Consider the following 16,779-nt stretch of genomic DNA (forward strand, 5'->3'; position numbering starts at 1 on the left):
GGAGGCAGGATACGGCTCATCAGCATCGTGCCCCAGCCTGGGCTGAGCCCTCCCAGTGAATCCCAGAGCTGTCCTGGGAGGTGGATGCATTTTCCCAATTGTGCATTCCTTTGTTCCTTGAACAAATGCCTGCTCTGTGCCTGGCGTTGTCTTAGGTGCTGGGGATACCGCAGTGAGCCTGACAGGCAGCGAGCCCTCTCTCCGGGGGCTTCAGTTCTAAACGAATAGCTCAGCACCATTCCCAGGGTGCTGCCCGGTTTTGCTTTCCTACTGCACAACGAACTCTGTCTTCATCTGACGGATGGAGAGCCTGAGCGCAGAGAGGTTCAGTCGCTTGCCTGAGGTCACGGGGCGGGAGAGGGGCAGGGCTAGGATTGCACCAGCCTCCTGACTCCCTAGAAGGGGGAGGCAACACACATGAAGGATTCAGCAAAATGACAACCCCAGCTACTGTAGGCGCTTGGAAGACGATGGTGCAGGTTGATGAGGTGGGGCAGGTTTTCGGTTAAGGGGTCAGGAAAGGCTTTTGGAGGAGGTGACATTGGACTGAGACCTGAGTGATTTGTGAAGTCATATGACAGGAGAAGATTAGGGACCGATCACCCATGCAGAGGCATTGGCACATGCAGAGGTCCCTCTGGCTTGGATTCTGAGTCCTCCAAGGGCGAAATGAATTCTTCCTGTAAGCTGTTACTAGGGTCCATCTTACAAATGAATCACAATATTTGAGCTGCATCCGGGTGCCGAGTGACACTTTGTCAAGGTGGTTTCCAAAAAGATCTTTGGATAAGACTATATTCATTTAGATTTGGCTACTAGATCTTGTTGACTCATGATATCTGTGAAGGTTTCCTCCAGATTTCCAGCAGTCTTTAAAATCGTGGGTGTGGCTCGCTGAAGGATGTCCTTCAGAAGATGCCGTACACCGTGATGGCTGATGTTCTCTGGGTCACAGGGCCGGGAGCAGAGACTGGCAGCGCCTTGGTCAAGGGTGGCTGCAGAGCGTACCAGCCCGGAGACTCTCCCACACACCCTGACCTTGGATTCACGCGGGAGCCCCTGCAAAATGACGGTCTGCTGCCTGCTGTGGGCTTCAGCTCCTCTGATGAGCCAGGCGAGGGCCCAGGCCTTCCCGGGGGCTTTTGTTGAATCTTTTGGGACTTTGTACCCTCATGCCTGCTTGACAGATGAGGAAACTGAGGCTTTCCCATGGCCAGCGACTGTGCAGGGGCCCCGTCGATCCCAACTCTGCCCCAGATCAGCTCTCTCAACCATGACATGTACCGCAGTGCTAGATTCTAGGTCACCTTTGCAATTTCTATCAAAAACGATCTGGCCAGGTAGATAATCCGAACAGTGCTATGGTGGGTTTATGTTCAAGACCTTGAGGGGGAGCTGCTGTAAGGACCCGAGAACTGACATGCCTCAACGGCAGCCCACTTTCATCTGTTCATTCAGTTGGTCCTTACGGCTCATGGAATCTGGGCCCTGTCTGGGCAGCGCTTTGGGAGTTGAGTTTAAGGAGGCTGAGCTGCCTCACTGTGTGTGTCCAAAAGCAGCCAATGTTATTTTTCGAGGAGTATTTGGTGCTTCAGCATTTTGACTAAATCGGGCAGACTCATTTCCTTTCCCAAAGTGGTCGAGAATTTTTTTTTTTTTTTTTTTTTTGCGTGAATCAAAATACACACTGTTAGCCCAGAGGTCCTCAGTGAGAAGCAGCTCCAGAGCTGCTGTCTTAGGAGACAGCTTAGCTGCCAGAGCAGATGGCATCTCGGCCTTATCTCTTCCAGCCTGACGTCACCTTAGGATGGGCAGCTCTCGAGACCCTACTTTGTCCCCCCTTGGAGAGGCTCTGGAGCCCTCAGAGCACGGAGCTGGGTGGGCGGCTGGCCTGAGGTGCTGGGGCTGCAGGAAGGAAGTGGTTTGATCTGACTCTGCAGAGAAGTTTCTGGCATCAGACTAGGCAGTTGTGTTTGCAAATCTGTTGAGTGGGGAAAGTGAGAGTATTTTGGGTTCTGGTTTATTTTCTTTGGCTAGAATTCTAGAATCCAAGAATATCAGAGCTGGCAGATGCTTTATCATCCAGCCCTACCCCTTCTGCTCCAGGTGGGGAGGCTTTGTGGAAGGCCACTGAGGGGAGGGAAGAGGTGGGAAGGGAGCAAATGGGTATTTGCGTGCCCGCCCATTGTCTCAGGGCTTCCCTGCCAAGGTGGGAAATGATACTCTCCTTAGCAGATGAGAGACCAGTTTGGAGATGTTAAGAAACTCGTCAAAGGGTACTATTGAGATAGTCCTAAATTTGGTCCATCTGACTGTTAGATACATACTAACTGTGGGAGTCGTAAGAGCTGGTGTATCTTGAGCATTAGCAGTGTGTCAGAAACTGTGCTGCCCTCTCTTCCTGCATCATCTCATTTAATCCTCAAAACAACCCTTTAAAAGAGGTTTTGTTGCCAACCGCGCTGAAGAGACTCCGAGGGTTTAAGGGACTTGCCCAGTGTCACACGATGATGAGATAGATGGCAGCGCTTGACTCAGTGTGGAGCCAAAGGCCATATAACTGGGGGGTGGGGGGGTGGGGGGGGGCTAGGGCAGCAAGGGGACAGCAGAGTTGAATCCACTGCTCGTCACTCCCCGCTCAGGGGCTGGGTAACTTCCTTTGGCCCCAAATCTCCTCTCCTGGTGCTATTTCTAATTCCTTCCACCTGGATCTTTAGTTATTTGGATGGTTTGATTTGATTCGGTTTCCATGGGAATCTGTGTTTGTGTGCTCACCAGGGATCTCCGGGCAATGAGCTGACGTTACCCACAGGGCCTCTGGGTGGAGGGGATGGGGGGGTGGGGGCAGGAGGGTCTCCTGGGGTCTGGCTCCTGCTCTGGAGCGTCCAGTCTGGTGGAGCTGGGCCCCGGGGGGACGTCTGATCCCCACTGCGTGGGTGCTGATTTTTTTTTTTTCCCGTCTCTTGGAAGCAGATCAGCTCACGGGGAAAATGGAAATGGTGACCTTTTACGAATTTCTTTCTTTGCACACGATTGCTTCTTGTTTTCCTGCCCCCCTGACTGAAGGTGGGCAGACCTCGGAGGCTTAGACATCCTCAACCCACCATTTCCCATCCCCGCCTGCCCCCAGCCTCACTTCTGAGAAAGCCGTCGGGACTTAGAGCAAACTCCGAGTGACAGACGGCAGCGCCACCCATCTGGGTCAGTGCCGAGGGAGGCTTTGCCTCTTCTGCCCTCCTCTGTGGGCTTCCTGGGAATGCCCTCCTGGTGGAGGGGACGGAGCACCTCGCCCGACAGCATCCCCGTGCTGGGGCTCCGATGGGCTTCCCAGGTCGGTCCAGCCCAGGCCATCAGGCTGACCTGGTGTAGACGCCCATCTCCTGGTGTTGCAAAATAGATACAGTGGACAGAAGCGGGTTCAGATCAGCTTTCCCTCTGCTAGCCCTGCGTTCTTGGCTAGTCACCTGACTTCCTAGGGGCTTAGTCGTCTAATCTGCAAAACTGGGGGTAGTAGCACTGTCCCCAGGGTGTCACGATTGTGACATAAACACAGCATCAGACTCAGCATACAGGCCTCCTTTGCTCCCTCTTTTCCCTAATCCAAGAGAGACTTTCCTCCTGATTCTTTCTTGCTTGGAGAATCGCCGTCCTCACGTGGGTTCCAGCTTCCCGTTGTATTCCCAGGCTGGCACCCTTTCCCCCGCTACAGATCGCTTCCTGACTCTAACTTGTCTGTTTCTCGATGTGATGACAACATTAAGGAAAGCTGAGAAACGGAGGGAGCTTGACCTCTTTGAGATCTTCGTCTCTTCTAGGTGTCCCAGTGGGCCAGGTATCAGGACTCAGAGGCCCGAGGGCCTGTCGGAATCTTAACTCTGTTACCTGCAGCTGTGTACCTTTGGGTGCTAGGCTTCAGCCCTGGAGGCTGGCTGTTGCCATCTGTGAAATGGCTGTCCTGAGAGCACCGGGGCCAGACCCGGCTTTCTGGCGTTTGTCCGGTAAGCGGATGGCTGCCCTTCTGTGCGAGTACGATCGTGCTCCTTCTACACACGTACCCTCCCCTGTCAGTCTTCACAACCCACGTGCTCCTTACTGAATGGTCAGGACAAGACCAGTGGCTCAGCCAGGCCTCCCCTCCGCCACTGCGGGCACAGGAGATGGACCAGGAAGATGGGGGGAGGGATTATTTCACATAAAGCTGGTGGGGGGCAAGCCCCTGGCATTTTCTCTGGAGCCTCTGTTCTCATGATTTGCCTTGCTTGCCTCAGCAAGCCTTGACTTAATGCTACGTCTGATGAGCCTAAATCAGCTTTCTTTGCCTGCTGTTCCAAAGGGTGCCCTCTGCCCTCAGGCTGTGCCTTGACCAAGGCTTGCTAGACTGAGGGGAGGGGCGGCCCAGCGCGCCAGCTGACTTAGAGCCTGGGGTAAGTGTGTCATCCTCTTAGAGTCCAAAGCGTTCCGCGTCTCCCTAGGGCCTGTTGGGCAGGCGGATTATGGAGGGAGGTGCAGCAGCTGGTCTCAGAGCTCTCCTAGATCATCCAACCAGTTGCCTTAAACCCTGGGGACTGGTTCCCGTGGCTTCACAGTAATCGTCTCTGGGGTGGGCACCTGTAACAGCCAGCACGGAGGGAAACGCTGCAATCTCCAAAACACTTTCCAGGCCCTACTAAAAGTCTTGGGAGCCTCTCCACAAGCAGAAGGGTTTGTAACTGACCTCAGTTTACAGCTGAGGGAAGGAATTCTCAGAGAAGTCTGGTCGCTTGGCCAAGGTCCCATGGTGGGTGTATCGTTAGAATTAATATCACCCAACAAACAGCGCCCTAAACAAAGAAATGGTTGATATGTTCGCTGACCCAGAAGGCCTAGTACAGCAGGCTGGGAATGTCACCCAGTCTCAGACTCCTTTCAGCCTCCTGCTCTGCCACCCTGAGCATGTAGCTTTTGTCCTCATGCTCATAAGATGGCTGCTGAATCCCTGGGCATCTCTTCCATGTTCCAGGTAGTAAGCAGGTGGAAGGGTGAAAAAGAAAAATTAAAAGGCCAAGTTTGAGTCTTTAAAAGAATTCTCCTCAAAGCTGCAGCAAATTCTGCTGACAGCTCATTGGCCCGAACTGAATCTTCTGACCATCCTTGGCTACAAGGGAGATGGGGAAGAAGAGAGTTTCATCAGGCACATTGCTGGGAATTTTGTCGTAAGGAAGAGGACAACGAATGTCTGGGAGGCCCACCGACATAGTCTGCCATAGCTCACAAAGCTCCCAAGCCAGAACTGGCAGCCGAAGAGCTGAAATCTTTGAGGACCACTTAGTGGCAGGTTCTGTTTTCACCACCTGTCAGCTTACAGGCAGTGTAGACAGTAGGCGTTGGTGCCGTCCCACAACTTACCAGCTTACAGGTGGTGTAGACTGTGTAAATCTCTAAGCACCTTCTCCAGGGCAGAGCAAGCCTTTCTCCCTTGGAATCTGCGGTCAGGCTGGGGAGACGGCTAAGAACCAGATACGTGCCATTGTGGTAAATGCTACAAGGGAGAGGACAGGAGCCATGTGTCCTGTGTACAGTGGGTGGCAGGAAGGGCCACCCCGGGGCAGTGACGTTTGTGCCGAGGCTGTTCCAAGTCAGACACGCCTGCTGTACATTCCTGCAGTTCGGGGGCAGATGTGTATTTGGGGAGGGTGGGAGGAGCAGGTATTATTTCTCTGTTCTATGTACCAGCGTATCCCAGCACCTGCCCCGTGGATTACTGGGTTTTGGAGATGCTGGGGAGATAAAAAGCAATCTACAGTCACCTCAGTGGGGACCTGACTTCCCGCGTCCCTCTTTAGAGGGTCACTGTGCACGTGGCATATTAAAAGTTTTCTTTCTTCACGGGGCACCTGGCACAGAGTGTTAAAACGGAGACGGCAAAGAGCACAGGCTTTGGACTGGGACGGTCTCGGGTTCAGATCCTGCTGCACTGTTCCAGCTGTGTGACCTTGAGCAAATTCCCCTGAGTCTCCTCATCTGTGAAATGTGGACAGTTGTTCCCCAGTGGGGTTGTTGTGTGGATTCAACGGGAGAGCAGATGTAAAATCCTCAGAGCAGGGCCAGATACAATGATTATGGCCGTCATACCGCTCTCCCTTCTGCACCCTGAGAGAGTGGCTTTCTAGACTCTTCCAGAGCAGGTGAGAGGAAAATCCAGGCAGCCTGGCCTTCTCTTTCTTGCATGCCCCTGGCTGGATCAGACCCCTGTGAGCCCGGACTTTTGAGATCTGGCTCTGAACTTGGAAGAGCCGAGGATGGCGGTCTGGATGGTGGAGGGGTTCTGTGAGTGTTTCCAGCCACTGTTCTAGCCAGACGGGGGACCCCTGAGGAGCCCTGAGACAGGGCTTTCCCCTCTCAGGACAGGGAGTGGACCATGCAGTTCTGGGTCCCCCGGTGCCCTCTCTTTGGGAGAACGTGGGGGACACAGGTGGGTTCCTCCCTCCAGGACACTGGGCGATTCATCCCCACGGAGACAGAAGGGCAGAATGTTCCTTTGGGACTGCAGAGGACAAAGGGACGTGTCTGTGAGAGTTTTAATTCCTCCATCCAATCTCAGACCCAGCCTTCTTGGTTTGGGCCAGTGGAGAGAGAGGCCCAGGGCTGGCTGAGGACCTTGTGCATGTGCGCGGGTGATTTAAGGAGTGGGTCTCAGGCACGGGGAAGGCCACACTTGCCTTTCCTCCTCCTCCCCGTGTGGGCAGGTGGACACAGAACTCGGAGGAGGGCTGATGGGGGCCAACACCCGCATGAGGGCCCAGCAGACGTGGGTTGTAATCCTGGTTCACGCTACAAGCTGTGTGCTCTTCGTGGGGGGGGGTCACCTCGATTTCTTCATCTGGAAAATCGGTTCGCTCAGCTCACCTGACTCTTGGTGGACACGTAGCGAATCTTATCCCTGCGTCTCGGCGACCTTGCCACACCTGTACGCCTACACCAGGCCACTTCCAGCTTCTGAGACTGGGTTCTTTATCCTTCCAAATAAGGATAACCACAGCTGATGCCTCTGCTGCGGCACAGGCTGAAGTCTGCAGCGTGTGAGGCTGCGGGCCACAGTCACAGCACTTCTGTGGTGCCTCGTGGGGGTGAAGCGTTAGTGCTCCGTGGGGCTCGTGCCAATCCTGGGAGACTTCACACCAGTCCTGGGAATTCTGTGGGGAGAGAGCTTGCCGAAACCCTCACAGCCAATTAAGGGACAGAGTGGAGCCTGAACCCAAAATAGGTCAGTGGACTCCCTAGAGAAGCTACGTTTACCATGATCATGCGAGTGTCAGGTCTTTATTCAGCAGATCCTGAGCTGTGCCAGGGCCTGAGGATGTCACAGGAAACAGGACAGAGGCAGCCTCTTCCTTCTTGGACAAATTGAGCTCTGGTCCCACGGCTTCATAATTTTAAGGCCTTCAAAGAGATCATTCAGCATCTGTTACCCATTCCCACCCCTGGGGGCTGCTAGACACATCCTGGGTGCCAGCCAGGGCTGGACGTCCCACACTTGCCACCAAGGTGGGGTTCAGGCGCCTCATTAACCCCTGTGCCCCCGTGTCCCGAGCAGCCCCATCTCGCCGGGGACTGTATTCCTCACCAGGCTTGTCTCCTCTGCTGAGGAACGCGGGGTGGTCAGCTCCTTCCCGTCCTACAGATGAGGCTCCGGGGGCTCAGAGGGCTTGGGGAAGGCAGAGCTTGGATTTGAACCCTGATGCCCCAGGCCGGTGGGGACATTGCCCAGCCTGGCCTATTTTTAGAGGGTGCCTTGTGGGTCAGCTGAGGAGACAATGGAGAATGCGGTCCCCACAGTGAACCATTGTTCCCACGGTGGCTTCAGGGCCAGGGCTCGGCCCAGCAGATGATCTGTGGTCCCCCCCGGGGGCTGGACCATTGCCCCACCGTCTGCGGATTTTTCCAGCGTTTGTATAGGCAGGAGCGAACAGGCGCTCAGAGGAAGAGAGAGAGGGCTGGGGAGACGGGGGCTCTGTGTTCAGGGCACTCATTTTGTTGGGGGGCTTAAGGCAGGTGGCCCAGGAGGACCCCCGTGCCGGGGACGGGCCTGGGCACCAAGCACTCACCCTTCCCCCGAGGTTCCATTATTCTTCCCATATCACAGAAGCACGCCGGCCGCCTGGGAGATGCTTCAGGGCTCTTCAGAGCGGATGCCTGGAAGCCCCAGCATCTCCCAGCCTGGGATGGAGAAGGGAGAGGGGTTTTGTTCAAAGCGCAGATACTGAGTTTTCCTGCTCTCAAGGTGGAACCTGAAAATTGGGGTGTATTTATCTTTGAGCCAAGTTCTTCAGATTGGCAGCCATTGACCTCAACGGATGGCGGGGTGCTTCCTTGGTCCCCCTTCTCCTTTCGTCTCTGCTTCTCGGAGTGGCTTCTCTGGCCAGAGAGAGCTGCCACCCGAAGCCCAGTGCTCCCACGACCAAATTAGGAGCTTTCCTCCAATCGCAGTGCGACGCGTGCTGGGTGTCTGCAGGCTGTCATTCCAGCCACACCGTGACTGCAGCTCCCACATGACAGGCCCGTCTGTCTGTCTCTCCCCAGGAGCAGGACATCGAGACTTTGCATGGCTCCATTCACGTCACACTGTGTGGGACCCCCAAGGGGAACCGACCCGTCATCCTCACCTACCACGACATCGGCATGAACCGTAAGTTCCGAGGAGCCGCGCGTCCTGGGCGAGCCGGTGTCTGCCAGGGTTGGAGGAGAGGACAGCTAGGAAGGGCGGCTGGCAGGGAGTCCGCCTCATCCTCTTTTACCGGGACTTCCTGGAGCTGTTCTGGGGAGAACGCTTGCCGCAGACTGGACGCACTGCCTGGGGGCTGGGAGATGCTGGGGACTCAGGAGTCCTCCACCATCAGTCTGTGTGACAGTGACTGCCTTTAATGAAGGCCTACGGTGGTTTTTAGTGTTTTCACAGGATAGTGCAACCTTCAGCACAATCCATTTTAGAACATTTTTATTATTCTGAAAAGAAGTTCTGTCCTCTTACCTATCGCCCCCCAATCTCCCATACCCCCCAGCCCCGGGCCACCACCAGTCTACTTTCTGTCTCTAAGATCTGCCCATTCTGGACATTTTTTAATCACTGGAATCACACAACGTGTGGTCTTTCGTGACTGGCTTCTTTCGTAATGTTTTCAAGGTACGTCCGCATTGTGCCATATATCAGTACTTTATTCTCTTTTGCTGAGTGAGATTCCATTGTACGGATACACTGCATTTTATTTGTCTATCGTCGTTTAATGGGCATTTGGATTTCCCACCTCTCGACTGCTGCTATGGATGTTTAGATTGCGAATTCTTAAGATTACCAGGAAGTGTTCCCAAATGTGGCTCTTTCACAGATGGGACTGGAATAAGATCTACTTAGTATTACAATTACACAGAACAGAAATGCTTCTGTGATGATTCGGAAGGCGCTTATGGCCCTTCCTGGTCCAGTGCGTATTGCAAGCTGGATGCTTGCTTGATTTTAGATTAACAGATGGACTGAATGACAGTGTTTTTCCAACAGCTTATTAATACCTCGAGGCTGCGAATGATGTCAGTCACTGAAAACCATTTTTCTCCTTCACTCTCACTTCTCTTTTATCTCTCTTTCCCCCCCATATGCCCCCTTGTAACCATTATGTACCAGATCCGATGCTAGGTACTTTGATATATGCCACCTTATTCCACTGACTCTGATGGGGACATGGAATTGCATTTGGTTGTGTTACTCCTCCGTTGTCAGAGTGCAGTAAGTGCTGTAACAAAAGACCCAAGGCCTCTGTGGGCTTAACACGATATACGTTTAGTTCTCACTCAAGTAACAACTCAGTGGACATTCTGTGGGACACCTTCCATGTGGTGATTCAGGGACCCAGGCTCTTTCTAGCTGTGACTCCACCGTCCCCTGGAGCCTCTGAGGCTTCTGTTGGCTCCTCCACACCTGGCAGTCACGAAAGAAAGAGGAGAGAAACCTAGAGGATTGGGTGGCAGGTGTTATGAGGAAATGGGGAGGCTCACATGCTATTGGCTAGAATCTGATCACACGACTGCCTCTGATTGCAAGGGAGGCTGGGAAATGTAGTCCCGAAGTGTGTCCTGGAAGAAACGGGAAGTGTTCTGGTGACCAGCTGGCCATCTTTGCCTCAGCAATTAGGAGGCTCATCCAAGCCCACGTAAGAGTGGTCCTCCTTGTTTGAAAGTCCTGTGTGCCCTGGCCAGTATCCCTGAGGTGAGGGTTTAGGAGACCTAGAGAGAGAGAGAGAGTGTCCGTGGGGCAACCCCACCCCATACGAGGACCATCACGGCCAAGACTGTTGGCCGAGGAAGCAGGAGCTGGAATGGGATCCCCTCCCAGCGCTGCCTGGAGGTTTATGTCATCCGCCAGCACAGGCAGGAGAGTTTACTGACCGTCTCCACTTCCACACCCACTCCCGTGCCCCATGACTTATTCTTGCCTTTTATCACCAGAGGAAAGTGGGAAAGAAAATGTAGCCATTCTTTCTTGAAAGTTCCTTCCCCCTGCTGTGTAGGCACGAAACAAACAGAATGAATACAGACTTTATTCTCTCCTAACTTGTTCCTCTTCTCTCTCCCGTGCCTGTTCTCCAGACAAAACCTGCTATAACCCCCTCTTCAACTCCGAGGACATGCAGGAGATCACCCAGCACTTTGCTGTCTGCCACGTGGACGCCCCCGGCCAGCAGGACAGTGCTGCATCCTTCCCCACGGGGTAAGAGGAGGGAGCCTCGGGCCCCAGGGCAGGGAAAGGAAAGCCATGCAGGGTGGGAACAGGTGGTGGGAGGGGGCATTAGTCAGGCTTTTAAGGTTTCTTTTTTCATTGTGATAAAATATATATAACCTCAATTTTACCGTTGTTCACGATTTGTAAGTGTATGGTTCACTGACATTAAGTACATTCACATTGTGATGCAGCCATCACCACCATTATCTCCAGGACCTTTTAATTAGCCTAAACTGAACCCCCATAACCATCAGTCAATAGCTCCCCGACCTTCACCCCTCCAGACAACCTGTCCCCGCCCCACCACAGCAGCCCAGCCAGGCTGGCTTTTTACAAGGGGTACATGGCCCGGACAGGACTGAAGTGGAAGAGGGTCTTGACAGGATGAAATAGTTGGGAGAAAGATCTAGAAAGTTGGGAAGAAAAATAGAGACCATAATTGGAAATGATATTGATGAAGTACGTCCTGTGGGCCAGACTTAATCATCTTTATTTACAAATGGCATTTGTATTTAATCCTTACACGGCTGGTGCTGGTAGCTCCGTTCTCTCGATGGAAAAACTGAGGCGTGGCGGGGTTAACTGCCTTGCTCAAGCTCGCACAGCTGGTTTCATTGTTGGGGGGGTGTGTGTGTCGGGTTTGAGCCCAGTCTGCTGGCTCTAAGACTCCAACTCTCTTTGGAACATCAGGCTGCCTTGATCCCGGGTGTCGACACCGCCTGCTCCTCCCCAGTGCATGGCTGATGTGGACTTTCGGCGCTCGCTGTGAGGCTGGGGGCAGCTTCCCGAGGGCACTGCACAGTCAGGCTCACACGGGGGAGGCAGACCTCTCGCAGGCCCCTCACCGTGCTGTGATTCAGCCAAGGTGGGACCAGGCTCTCGGGTTTACAGTCTGCCAAAGAGGCCTGCTTGGTATCGCAAAGAGATCTTCTTTGTTAGTGTTCTGAATCATCCTTAATCATTAATCTTTATCAGAGAGGAAGGGGAGGGATGCCCAGACATACGTTAAAAGAGTTAAAAATCTTCTTAATACAGCAGCAGATTAAGCGTCTGTCAGTATATCCATCTTTGCTTGGACAAATTGTTTGAAAGACTTGGGGTAACCCAGTGACTCTCAGCTCCCCACGGGGAGATTTTTAAAAATATTCTGAAACCTGGGCCAGGCTCTCAGGAATTTTCATTCAGTTGACCCGGAGGCCAAGGCGCAGGGTATTTGTTCCCCTAAGTTACCCGGCGATTCCAGCGTGTGGCTGGTGGGACCCACTGTCTGAGTGGGGTCCGGCGTGGTCAGGGGTCTCCTAGGCCCTCCAGGGTGCAACCCCCTCATCCTGAGGCTGAGACGGCAAAGCAGGGATAGGGGCCCCTGGCCGGGTCACTCCCGGCTCTGGAGTCAGCTTCCTACACGTGGGGCCTCGTGAGTAGAATCCTGTCGCCTGCTGGCTGTGTACCCACCCCCCAAGAGCAGTGAGGAAAGAAGCCGTGGAGTTAGGTGTCTCCCCAGCTCTCACCGTCTGGGGGCTGCTGGCTCCAAACCGAGCCGTGGCCATTTCAGAAAGACAACGGCTTCATTGATGTGTAGCCCCGCCAACCGGGGTCTCCCTGGCTCTTTCCCTTTTACACATGCTGGTGCCCCTGCCTAGAATGTTCCCTGCACTCTCCAGCCCTCAAGCTCCCCGCAACCCACGTCCCCTTCAATGGCACTTCTTCCAAGAAGCCCTCCACTTGGTCAGAACAGATCTCGCTGTTTCAGCCTCCCGCTCTCGGCACCTTCCCCTGCCCGGAGGTCGCCCGTCATGAGTTACGCGTATTTGTTTCTGCCGACTTGCCCCCCGGCTCCGGCACGGGACCGTGTCTGCTCTGCTCACGTGGGTTCCCGTTGCCTCGCCAGGAGCCTGGCATGAGAAGGGCCCAACAACTCCTCTGTTTAAGGGACTCCTTCCTGCCTGCTCTGATTCCTGAGCCCCGAAGTGGGCACTGTGGAAGGCCTTCTAGTGGGTGTCAACCCGCCTCCCCCCAGCACCTAGACCGAGTGGGTCACAATTGTGAGGCATCTTGACGGCTCCCCCAGGGACCTGCCTCCAGGATCACGGGACATTCGGAGGAGCTGGCTCCTCACGCAGCGTGCCGTGTGGACTCACTTTCCATAAAACGGGCCAGACTCCCTGATGACAGCCAAGACCTTGGTGAAAAGGACACATCTTTGAGTTCCTTCCAGGAAGATGGGAAAGAAAATGTGTGGGAACTCTGGCTAGGGTTGTAGGCACCTGGCCGGGCAAAGGCTCTGGGGCTTCTTTCTGGAAATTCAAGGGAGGTGAACATATACTTGCTTCTGGGGCGGCAGAAGGAACGGCATGTGCAAAGGCCCAGAGGAGAGCCAGTCGAGAAATGGTAGACAATCTGGAAGGAGAACCTGCTGGCCGGAAAGAAGGGGCCAGCCTGGGAGGTGGCTTCGTGTGGTACCAGAGGTTGGCCTCTGGTGTCCCCATTGGAAAGGTGGGCACGGTGGGAACAAGAGACCCTTTCCAGGCCCTGCTGAGGAGTTGATGATGGGAAACTGTTGTTTCCTGCAAAGGGGAAGCCCTCGCCTTCGTGTCCAGACCCAGGCAGCCTGCAGGCTCCCTGATCACCCAGTGGGAGCCCTCACCACTGTCACCCTCCTCGGTACCTGCTGTCATGGGCCAGTTTTGAACAGAGAGGAGCTCCCCCAGCCCTCTGTTAACAGGAGGAGTGGTCCCGGAAGATGTGTGAGTCGAGGCATCCCTGTGCCTTAAAATCGCCCTGGGTATCCATTTCCCGAAGCCACTGTGTCCAGCCAATCAGGGTGGCTTGCCTTCTCTGCCCTGTCTCCCAGGCTTCTTCTCAAGCATCTCTTGGGGAGAGGAGATGAGAGGGAGGGGCTTCCCCAAGGTCAGGAGGGCTTCACGGGAGGGCTGCCAGGAGACCTCCTTTGGGAAGGTAAGTGAGTACACGGGCCTTGAGATCCTGAGAGCTCCAAATCCCTGCTTGTCTGTGAAGCCAAGTCACTTATCTCTTAGCCTTAATGATATTTACAATCTTTATATGAGGAAAATCCTAGCAACCTCATAGACTAGTTGTAAAGATCAAGTGAGCTTACAATGCTCATCAGATGCTTGTTGTGGGACCTGGATGTAACATAGGAAGCGGTTTGTAAAGGGTCACTTTACAAAGTAAAAGGTGGGGGCGTTGGGGTGGAGAGCATCCTTGCTCAGAGGAGCAGGCTGTGTACACGGTGGGGTGCTCGGAATGGGGGCCACGGGAGGGGCTAGACTGGGGAGTCTGGGCGCACAGGGCGGTTTGTTGCACGGCCCCTGCCTATCAAGTGTGTTTTCGTTTGCACTGTTCATTTCCGCCGGGGTCCCGGCTCTTGTTAACTGCCTCTGCGTGGCCTCTCCCAAGGTACATGTACCCCTCCATGGACCAGCTGGCGGAAATGCTGCCCGGAGTCCTTCACCAGTTTGGGTAAGAGCGAGGGATCCACTCCCCCACCAGCTTGCAGAGAAGGGTGATCTCTAGCTTCTGCCTCTCCTGGGGTCTTGATCTGGCCCCAGCACTGAAATCTAGGTTAATGCTTAAAGATCAGGGAAGAAATCAGCTTGTTATACTCTGCAGACACTGTTTTTCATGCAGTCTCTTTACTCCCATCTGCCTCTTACAAGTCGGGCTTTTCTCCTTGAGTCAAAATCCATCACCCGATGCCAGCCACTCCACCCATCCTTTCCTCGCCTCTCTTCTTTTATTGCTTTCTCTTTCCCATGGAACATTCTGGAATAGGGTTGCCTGAACCCTCCACGTCTCCCTCCAGGCCTTCATTTCTTCAGGGCTCAAGGAAACTTCTTAGTGGAGCCTTTTGTACGATGATAACACCTCCAAGTTCTTGCCCAATTCATCTTCATTCCAAGTTTTAGAATCCAAAGTAGAGCTGAAGAGCAGGAAGAAGCAGTTTGGTAAACAGGCCTTCCCATAAATGACAGCGGGGCCGTCAGAGCCTGGCCGTGGCCGGGAGAGGAGTGAGGGAAAGGCATGAGTCTTTCCAAGGTCAAGGTCTTCTGTCCAGACATAAAGCATGATGCATTGCAGGTCCTGCAGGGCACGTATGGCAGCGTGGCCCCACTTTGTCTGGCCTGCCGGCCACCCTCAGCGATGCCCGTGACACACCCCTGGGGGGATGAGGTTCCTCAGGGCGAGGGGTGCGGGGAAGGTTTTCGAAGGGCGCTTCCTATCGCTCACTCCTTCTGGGACCTGAATTTTTATTTCTCCTTCCAGACTGAAAAGCATCATTGGCATGGGAACCGGAGCAGGCGCCTACATCCTCACTCGATTTGCTGTGAGTTCTTTCATTAAAAAAAAAAAAAAAAACACCTCTCTCTCTCTCTCTCTCTCTCTCTTTCTCTCTGCACAATATATATGTTTTAAAGAAAATTAATTCAAGATTAACGAAGAAAATTAGAAAAGCACCAAAAAATCTCCCCAAAGGGGAAAAGAAATGAGCCGTGATTCCATTTCCCAAAGGAGAGCCACAGTGCGCTTTGGGGTGTGTGGTCCAGAGTTATGTACGCACATGGGGTGTGTGGTCCAGAGTTATGTACGCACATGGGGTGTGTGGTCCAGAGTTATGTACGCACATGGGGTGTGTGGTCCAGAGTTATGTACGCACATGGGGTGTGTGGGTGTGCACTCACGTACACACCGGCAGCTCTTTCCCTTCACTGAAATGCCGCACGAGACATGTTCTCTTATCATCATCTTCGCTCGCTTCTCAGCGATTGTGGCCAGGTCCTCGTGTCACTGGGTACTCTACTGTGCTACTTCTTTGTGATAGCTGCACCGTTTTTGTAGTCAGGGAACTCTTGGACCCTGGCTAATTCTAAACTAATCAGAGGTATATGTGTTAACGTGACAGATGTCACTTATATTACTAGGGGTCCAGGTCAGGTGCTACGGGGTCCTTTGTATCCTTACCAAACAATTGTTTCCAAATGCAGTGATGCTCGTTTTATTCAACCGTATGTAATCTGGTGGCCTGTTATTTGCTGGACTTTGCTAGAGGCTAGGCATGCTGGCACGAATGCAAAGTGGTCTGGCTGTCTAAGCTCTGAGCAGATAAAATTAAGGTCTCAGCTGTATCTTAGGTCTCTATCTCCATATCTCTGAGAAGTAATAGAATTCTTACTGATAACTGAAGAGCTGATTAGCTTGTCTGATTTATGAGGTCCATGGTATGATGTACCCATTTCACAGCTAGGGAAGCTGAGGGGGCAGCAGCGTGAAGTGACTTGTCCCACGTAGGTCTGCCAAGCACATGTGCTCCTACTTCTCCTATGCTTTCCTCTTTCCCTTCTCTCAGGAACCCCATTTAGTGTCTACTAAGCTGGAACCTCAGTTTTGGAAGGGAGGCAGTGTCAGGAGCAGCAGGCTGCTCTGGGGGTCCACGCGGGTCCTCTCTGTGGTACTTTTCTCAGTCTTTGGTTTGACTTTGAAGTTCACGGTCTCTCAGATGGCTAGGTTGTCTCTCTCACTTCGTGTCTCCAATTGCAGCTGAACAACCCCGAGATGGTGGAGGGCCTCGTCCTCATCAACGTGAACCCTTGTGCGGAAGGCTGGATGGACTGGGCCGCCTCCAAGGTGAGGCTGGGGGCCTGGGTGGGGCAGGGGGTGTCCCAGTCTGCAGAGGGGCAGGTGTGCCTGACTCTGCCTGGAGCACAAAATGCAAGAGACCTCTCCTAGTCCCACCCCTTCACCACCCCCAGCAAAGAAGGCAGCTTTCCTCCGCTTGGCTTTGAATAGTGAACATGACCTCAGCCATGTGCCATTCAGATTTCAATAGGACACTGCTGTCCAAGCCAGCGATACCAGTGGGACCTGGGTCCCGAGCCAGCTTTGATAAGGACAGCCTGGGTTAAGAAGTGTTCGCTGGGGCTTCCCTGGTGGCGCAGTGGTTGAGGGTCCGCCTGCCGATGCAGGGGACACGGGTTCGTGCCCCGGTCCGGGAGGATCCCACGTGCCGCGGA

At 53.8% G+C, this 16,779-nt stretch overlaps 1 protein-coding gene across 6 annotated transcripts in view; it reads left to right on the top strand.

Moving 5' to 3' along the window:
• Positions 1-16,779, top strand: part of NDRG1 (N-myc downstream regulated 1) — a 56,437-nt gene that overhangs the window by 21,357 nt on the left and 18,301 nt on the right. For 5 of the 6 annotated variants that reach the window (XM_055082280.1, XM_007106434.3, XM_007106436.4 and 2 more), the window contains 5 exons: positions 8,560-8,665; positions 10,618-10,738; positions 14,168-14,230; positions 15,035-15,095; positions 16,307-16,393. In XM_055082280.1, the coding sequence (XP_054938255.1) occupies positions 8,560-8,665; positions 10,618-10,738; positions 14,168-14,230; positions 15,035-15,095; positions 16,307-16,393 (438 nt within the window). The remainder of the gene's footprint in view (positions 1-8,559; positions 8,666-10,617; positions 10,739-14,167; positions 14,231-15,034; positions 15,096-16,306; positions 16,394-16,779) is intronic. The other variant, XM_028483721.2, reaches the window with a different exon arrangement.

This window comes from Physeter macrocephalus, unplaced genomic scaffold (assembly GCF_002837175.3).
Source record: "Physeter macrocephalus isolate SW-GA unplaced genomic scaffold, ASM283717v5 random_47, whole genome shotgun sequence".
NCBI lineage: Eukaryota > Metazoa > Chordata > Mammalia > Artiodactyla > Physeteridae > Physeter > Physeter macrocephalus.